The 7,964-nt window shown below is 39.1% G+C and overlaps 1 protein-coding gene across 1 annotated transcript; it reads left to right on the top strand.

Annotated features, from left to right (window-relative positions):
• The first annotated feature begins 3,425 nt into the window (after nt 1-3,425).
• On the top strand, nt 3,426-7,647 carry RFPL4B (ret finger protein like 4B). The gene is made up of 3 exons (XM_023218971.1): nt 3,426-3,503; nt 5,550-5,678; nt 5,964-7,647. The coding sequence occupies exon 3, from the start codon at nt 6,051-6,053 to the stop codon at nt 6,843-6,845; it is 795 nt and encodes a 264-aa protein (XP_023074739.1). The 5' UTR covers nt 3,426-3,503; nt 5,550-5,678; nt 5,964-6,050; the 3' UTR covers nt 6,846-7,647.
• Nucleotides 7,648-7,964: the final 317 nt, after the last annotated feature.

Here is a 7,964-nt window from a genome sequence, read left to right as displayed (position 1 = left end):
ATTTAATCTTAACTCATGGAAGCGTTAATGATAATTAAAAATTATTCTAAAAATTAAAAAAATTTTCATGCACATTTTTGATATGTTGTCATGAGAGTATTAAGATATCACAGATAAGTGGCTTCCAATACTTCCAGCACTTGAAAATTTTAAAAAATGATGCTTCTCTCTGAATTCAGTATTCCTGTAGTAATGGAGAATGTGGGAATCAAAGTGAGTATTTCTGGTAAAAAAAAATTATTTGTCCTGGCAGACCAAAGCTTAGTAGCACGAAGTTAGCGTATGGTCAGGCCACAGTCAGAGCTGGCTGAAAAATGTAAAATCAATAAGAAATGATGCTTTTTTGTTATTATCAAACATCTGTTGAGAGCCTAGTAGGTGTTATTCAGTGATAGAGAAAAACCTGATTTGGAATCATAACTGCAGTTAAATAAATTAAATGAAAAAGTGAAAAAACCTCATCATTACTGGAAAAAGGAGAGAAAATGTTCCATATTTAGCCATATCATATGTATTAGTTTTGAGATGGCAGAAGCCAAACCAAAAGATGGCTGGATGCATCATTAGAGTTTTTGGTTATGAAGGAACTAAGATTCGCTGCTGTCACTTAGAGTTATAGAATTTGTAGTAGAGCAATGATCTGTGAATAGGTTAGAGAGGTCCTGGAGGTCCCTGAGACACTTTTAACGGAATCTGCAGAATCCTCCCTTTTCCAACTAAACATCTGTGGGAAGCCCCATTTTTTTCCACATATTTAAATCAAAGCAACATATGACAATAGGTTCAGCAAAAGTAGATGTAAGAATCCAGATGTCTTTTATTAAGCAAAAATTACAGAGGTTTGCAAACATTCAGAACAATGGAACTCTTCTAAGTACATGTTTTTGTTTTAGAAAATAGTTATTTGTTTAAATAAAACTATATTATTTATGTTAACATGTAATGATTTTATTTTAATTAGTGAAATAGAGCTTTAAAAATTCTCAGTTTGAATTTTTAATATTGTAAGTAAGAAGAAATATAATTCATATGAACAAAAAGCTTCTTGGAGTTCTCATTTATGTATAAGATTGCAAATGATAGCACCTTACGCCTGTAAGAATAATTTTTTTTTTTTTTTTTTTTTGAGATGGAGTCCCGCTCTGTCACCCAGGTTGGAGTGCAGTGGAGTGACCTTGACTTACTGCAACCTCCGCCTCCCAGGTTCAAGCAATTCTCTGCCTCAGCCTCACGAGTAGCTGGAATTATAGGTTCCTGCCACCACACCTGGCTAATTTTTGTATTTTTAGTAGAGATGGGATTTTGGCATCTTGGCCAGGCTGGTCTTGAACTCCTGACCTTGAGATTCACCTGCCTTGGCCTCCTAAAGTGCTGGGATTACAGGCATGAGAAAAAAAAAATAAGAAAGAGAAAAGATAACAAATGCTGGCAAAGATATGAAGAAAAGAGAAACCTTGTACACTATTGGTGGGAATGTAAATTAGCACAGCTACTATGAAAACTAGTATGGGGGCTCTTCAAAAAACTAAAAATAGAGCTGCCATGTGATCTAGCAATTCTACTTCTGGATATATAACCAAAGAAAAGAAAATCAGTACATTGAAAAGATACCTGCTCTCCTATGTTCATAACAGCATTATTCACAATAACCAAGATATGGAATCAACCTATATTCATCAACGGATAAATGCATAAAGAATCAGGATATTCCTCAATGGATGAATACATGAAGAAAACATGGTACATGTACACGATGGAATACTATCGAGTTGTAAGAAATGCTATCATTTTCAACAACATGGAACCTGGAGGACCTTATGTTAAGTGAAATAAGCTGGCACCGAAAGGCAAATACTGCATGATTTCACCTACACGTGGAATGGAAAAAAAATATAAAAAAATTGAACTCATGGAAGCACGGAGTAGAATGGTGGCTAACGGGCACTGGGATAGAAAGAAGACTGAAATGGGGAAGATGTTGGTTAAAGGGTACAAAATTTTCAGGCAGACAGAAGGAATATACTTTGGAGATCCATTGTACATCATGGTGGATATAATTAATGATAATGTATAGCATACCTAAAAATTGATAAGATAATAGGTTTTGAATATTCTTATGATGAAATGATAAGTATGTGAAGTGACAGATATGTTAATTGGTTTAATTTAATCATTTCACAGTGTATACATACATCAGACAATTAAAAAATAAATGGTACATCTGGGTAAAGAATGCATCTGTTTGTACTATTCCTACAAATTTTCTGTATCTAAAATTATTTCAAAATAAAATGAAAAAATGATATTTTTGAATAATTAAAAAAGAGAGTGTAAGGATTCTTGAGATTAAAATAAAAATAAAATGGAAGAAATAAAGGATATTTTTGCTGAATGATTTTTAAAAAGAGTTTAAAGGGTCTTGAGATTATGATTTAAAAAGTTTGAGCTCCTAAACTTATGTGATCTGCCAGCTACTGGGGAGGCTGAGGCACGAGAATCACTTGAACCTGAGAGTTGGAGGTTGCAGTGAGCCAAGATCGAGCCACTGCACTCCAACCTGGGAGATAGAGCAAGATTGTGTCACACACACACACACACAAAAGCTCGAGACCCGCTCCTGCAAGTATTTAACTCACAGAAATGGAGATAGCACCAGGTAAACATGAAGTAAAAGCTGTGTAAGCTGTGTGTTCGGCCTTGCAGAACAGGAAGCCTGAGAAAGGAGAGGTTATTTAGAATGCAGGCTATCTTGGGGAAAACGTATATTCCAGCGATCCTCTCTGAAATGGGACTTCATTCACCCTCCAAATACCTTTTTTGAAGTTTGTGTCTTAGCTTTCCTCTATTGTGACTTTTACTGCTCCTTCTGCTCTGAATACAGACACCATAAAATTTACTGTTCATCCAAGAACACTTTTGATAGTAAAAAATGGAATTATTAATAATGACAGGACAAGAGCCTTGCCTGGCTGCCATCTTTCTTATCCTGTCCAGTAAGTACCCCTAAGAGTAGAATTGTTGAATCAAAGGACATGAAAACTGTTGTAGATCCTGTCCACTCACGATTATATCAGGAATAGGAACACCAATGATTACATTCGCCATGAGGTGATTAGGTTTCAACAGTGCGTTTCTGTATTTGATCTCCCACACATTTTGCGTTTTAAAGTTGAGTTCTGAAATTAGGGACAAGAGCAGATGGCAGTAGATTCACTTTAATTCAGAGAGTTATTAAGAAATTTTGAATTGTTTTACCATAAAATTTTAAGCGTGTTTTAATGTCATCATCATAAACGGAAGGGTGGGTTGACGAGTTTACTCAGATTAGGGTGGTACAACCTTTGGGGCGGAGCCTCTGACTCTGGTTGGTTGGAGAATGTTTTCCAGGCGGTATAAAAACGCCGGTGTCTCGCCGCTGAAACTCAGAGAGGAGCGGAGGTCTGCAGAGGTAAAGGTGCCGGCTTCCGAACTTTCAGACTTCTGCTGGAAGTCTCCAAGTCAAGGTAAGTTACGCCTTCTGTTTAAGCTATTTCCAATGTCCTGTTCTCTCTTTGGCTACAAACTGGTGTTTTCGAATACCTTTAACTATTTATTTTAGAGGAGAAAAAACTAGTTTTTTCCTGTGCCAGGGAACTTTCTTCACCTCTAACTATAACATTGCCGTTTAAATTTTTACGTATGAACCTCAGGTCACTCTTTGCATGAACTTGTATTTTTTTTTTTTTTCTTGAGGTGGAGTCTCGCTCTGTCGCCCAGGCTGAAGTAAAGTGGCGCCATCTCGGCTCACTGCCACATCCGCCTCCCGGGTTCGCGCCATTCTCCTGCCTCAGCCTCCCGAGTAGCTGGGACTCCAGGCGCCCGCCACCTCGCCCGGCTAATTTTTTGTATTTTTTAGTAGAGAGTGGGTTTCACCGTGTTAGCCAGGATGGTCTCAATCTCCTGACCTCGTGATCCGCCCGCCTCGGCCTCCCAAAGTGCTGGGATTACAGGCGTGAGCCACTGCGCCCGGCCATGAACTTGTATTTTTATGTGTTTTCAACTACACTGGATTCGCTGTTTTAAAATAGTTTCTTTTGATTTTCAGAACATTTCTTAAAGAATTCTGGGTTTTCGGCTGGGCGCCGTGGGTCACGCCTGCATTTTGAGAGGCTGAGGTGGGTGGATCACGAGGTCAGGAGACCAGCCTGGCCAACATGGTGAAACCCCGTCTCTACTAAAAATACAAAACTCAGCCGGAGGCCGAGGAAGGAGAATTGCTTGAACCCAGGAGGCAGAGCTTGCAGTGGGCCGAGATCGTACCACTGCACCCCAGCCTGGGCGACAGAGCAAGACTCTGTCTCAACAACAACAACAACAACAACAACAACAAAAGGACTTTGCTTCGGGTTTTCACTTACATATGCTTGACCACTTTTAGTAGTTGTGTCATAATTAACTGAATAATTTTATTTTATTATTGTTAGATAATTCGATTGTTCCTGATCATTTGGGATGGTGGTTAACACCGCAATGAACAACTTGTTAATAAGTGTAGCATTTTTTTTTTTCTTTTTTTTGTAAAACTGTTTTCTTAGATACATTCCAAGGTGGGTTAGACAATTAGATTTCCAGCACCACGTTAAATTTCCCATTAAATTGAAAAATAACAGAATTTAAGAAAGAGGTAATCTCTGTCTGCCAGCCAGGCACCATCAGATTGGAATGCTGATCAGGACTTGGAAGACAAAGTTTTATACCCTATTACACACGTTTGTGTTTCCAGAGTCCAGTTGAGGCCAAGAGCACAGAAGGGTCTCAATATGTATTTGTTGGAAAGAGATTAGAGATTATATTCTGGGATGTAGGACAGTTCTAGTAACGCAGTCTTAGGCTGGCCTCAGCGGTGTTCACTTCCTCTCTCTGGTAATGTTGATGCTGCTCCTCTTTCTGTCCCTCATTCTGTTACTACCTTCACCACTGAATGTGTGATTTGTGGGTTCTTGGTAAGAAGTTCTGCTAGTTACTGCTCAGTGTAAGCTCTTATTGGAGAATAGTCCTCTGTTCACATCATCTCGAAGGTGCTGTCCAGCTTTGTGAGGCTGTCTTTGGGTCATGGGTCTAGCCAGGTCCAATATGCTGTGCCCAGCATGTCAGAGACAGCTCACTCAAAGAATGACAGTCATGGTGGGAAGTCCTCTGGGAGCACCAGAGGCTCTCAAGCTTTGGGAGCAGTTGGGGTAACTGGAGGGCATCTTCCTTGTTTAGAACATCTTTTTGGTTTGTATTGGCATGATTATTTTGGAGAAGTTTATGACAATTATATTTTTATTCACATTAATTCAAGACTTAATTAGTTTTCTTAGAGTGCTTTAAAGCATTTCATCTAATAACACTTTGTCCTTAAACTTGATTCTTTTATGGGCATCTCATTTTGCAGGCTTTACTCACATGTAATTTTCCTGGAAATTCTGAGGGTTCCTTAGAGTCCCTTTTCTGTGACAATTAATGTAGAATTGGCTTTATTTTCATGATTGAATTTAGACATGAAAATTCTTTTTCCTGAACTGCAGGTGATCTACAAAGAAATACTAAGTGGAGACTATACTGAGATTCTATTAAAGACCCACTTGAATTCAGCCCCCACTAGAAGAAACTTTGGCCAGAGCAACCAACACATCACCTGGAAGTCTTCAGACTAGGCAGGTAAGCTGCACTGTCTGAAAAGACAGTTTCCATTGCCCTATTCCTGTCTTGTGATTATCTAGAGTTTGGAGAGTTTTGAAATCATTTTTATCACCATGGCTACATTATTGTGATTCTCTAGCAATTTAGTGTCACTTTCATACACAAGCTACAGAAATAATATTTAATTTCTGTTATTCTTAATGTCTTAGTTAATAAATTTATTATTATTTATTATATAATATAATTCGTTTATGCCAATAACTTATTTATTAATTTATGTTATTTAGTCTTGGATTTAGAGTATTGAAGAGCTCCCAAGTGCTTCCAGAAGCCAATAAAGGATCATTTCAGTCTACTTCACGGCTAAGGAGTAACCCTTAAGTACCATGGCCCAAAACCTGCAAGCAGAGTTGTCCTGTCCAGTTTGCCTGGATTTTTTCTCCTGTCCCATTTCCCTCTCTTGTGCACACATTTTCTGCTTTGATTGCATCCAGAATTGGATCCTAGAAAACCATGATTTTAGAGCAATGTGCCCCTTGTGTCGAGATGTGGTGAAGGCACCTCCTTTGGAAGAATGGCAAGTGAGAGCCATAGCACTTATCACCAAGCAGCATGATAACCGACTGCAGCAAACTCTGCACGTGAGGGAGGAGCTCCAGTGTTTTCGGGAGGATGTGACCCTGGATGCAGCCACTGCCGGCTCCCTCCTTGTCTTCTCCAGTGATCTAAGAAGCGCTCAGCGTGGGAAGATCCACCACGACCTGACAAAAGATCCTAGGCTGACCTGTGTCCTGGGTACTCCCTGCTTCTCCTCCGGCCGACATTACTGGGAGGTTGCAGTGGGAGAGGTGAAGTCGTGGTCCCTGGGCGTCTGCAAGGAGTCGGCTGACAGAAACAGCAGTGATTTATCCCCTGAGCATGGCTTCTGGATCATTAGCATGGAGGCAGGAGCAATCCACGCTAACACCGACCCGGAGAGAATTCCTGCAAGCCCTAGCCTTCGTCGTGTGGGAATTTTCCTGGATGTTGACTTTGAAGAAATCCAGTTTTTCGATGTTGACAATAATGCCCACATCTATACACATGATTCTTTCTTCTCTTTGGAGCCTTTGCGTCCATTCTTCTGTCTTGAGCTCTTGGGAGAAGGGGAGAGTGGCAACGTCCTGACCATCTGCCCATGAGAAAATCAGCCCTTCTTAGAAGCTTTCTAAGAGGTGAAAGAGAATTTTGACCTGAGGAAGGTCAGCATGACTGAGGAAGGAATAATGTGCTACAGTGCAAAGAGTTGGTAAATTTTTAAAGTAGATTTTGTAGACTTTGTAGCAAAACAATTTTTGGATTTTTGGGGTAGATTTTGTGGAATTTGTAGCCAGGTAACTGGGGTCTTTGGGGATGTTATTAAGTACTCTAAGCCTCAGTTTTCTGGTCTCTAGATGGGGATACTTGTATGTCAGTCAAACAGCTGTGGTAATTAGACAATACTATGCCTTTGTCTTATAGTAAATAACAAGTAGAGAAATATTAGATTGTAAATAAAGTAGATATTAGGTTTTGTGGATAGACAATATCTTTTTCATTATTTCAAGCTATTTTGGGTAATTCCTGATAATGTCTGAGGAGGAAGAAAAATTAAACAGCCAGTGTGAGTTATTTTGTTTATATGGCATGAAATTTCAGAGAGACAAATAGGTACTGGGGAAGAACTAAGTTTTTTTCATTTTTATTTTTTTTGAAACACCGCCACATAGTTTCTCGAAAGACAAAGAACTTTGACCAAAATGTACTGTTAATGGTGATTCATATTCTTATGGGAAATGTCATTTATCCATCTCAATAATTGGACTATTGTGATTTATAAGAATTCTTATCAACCATGTTAACTCTAACACATATTCATCAAAAATTGTTTTCAAGGTTGCTTTTGGATTTATTTTTTATTTGTAGAATTTACATTTTCTTGCAAATACATTTATAAAGCATTGGATGTGTTCGTGTTTATGCTGTTTGGTCCGTCTCACATCAAGTCTGAAGTTGGTGCCCCTCTTCCCCCACCACATCTACATGGTCCCAGACTGTGATTTCCAATATCTCATCCTTATACTTTCATGATGACTCCTTTTCAAACTATTCAGGTCTCTTAGGGTTGTATTTTTTCTGATTTACTGAGTCAGCCACTTCTGAGATTACAACTGCCCCAAAAGGACTGGGGTCTGAGCATATTCTGGAATCTGCCTTTGACTTCTTTTCTAGAGAGACCCAGAATTGTCGTTTCCCTTCTCTTTCCAACTTCATTGGGAGTA

Source organism: Piliocolobus tephrosceles, chromosome 5 (assembly GCF_002776525.5).
Source record: "Piliocolobus tephrosceles isolate RC106 chromosome 5, ASM277652v3, whole genome shotgun sequence".
NCBI classification, from domain to species: Eukaryota; Metazoa; Chordata; class Mammalia; order Primates; family Cercopithecidae; genus Piliocolobus; species Piliocolobus tephrosceles.
Note: the sequence above shows the minus strand (reverse complement) of the source record. Positions and strands in the feature narration are given on the sequence as shown.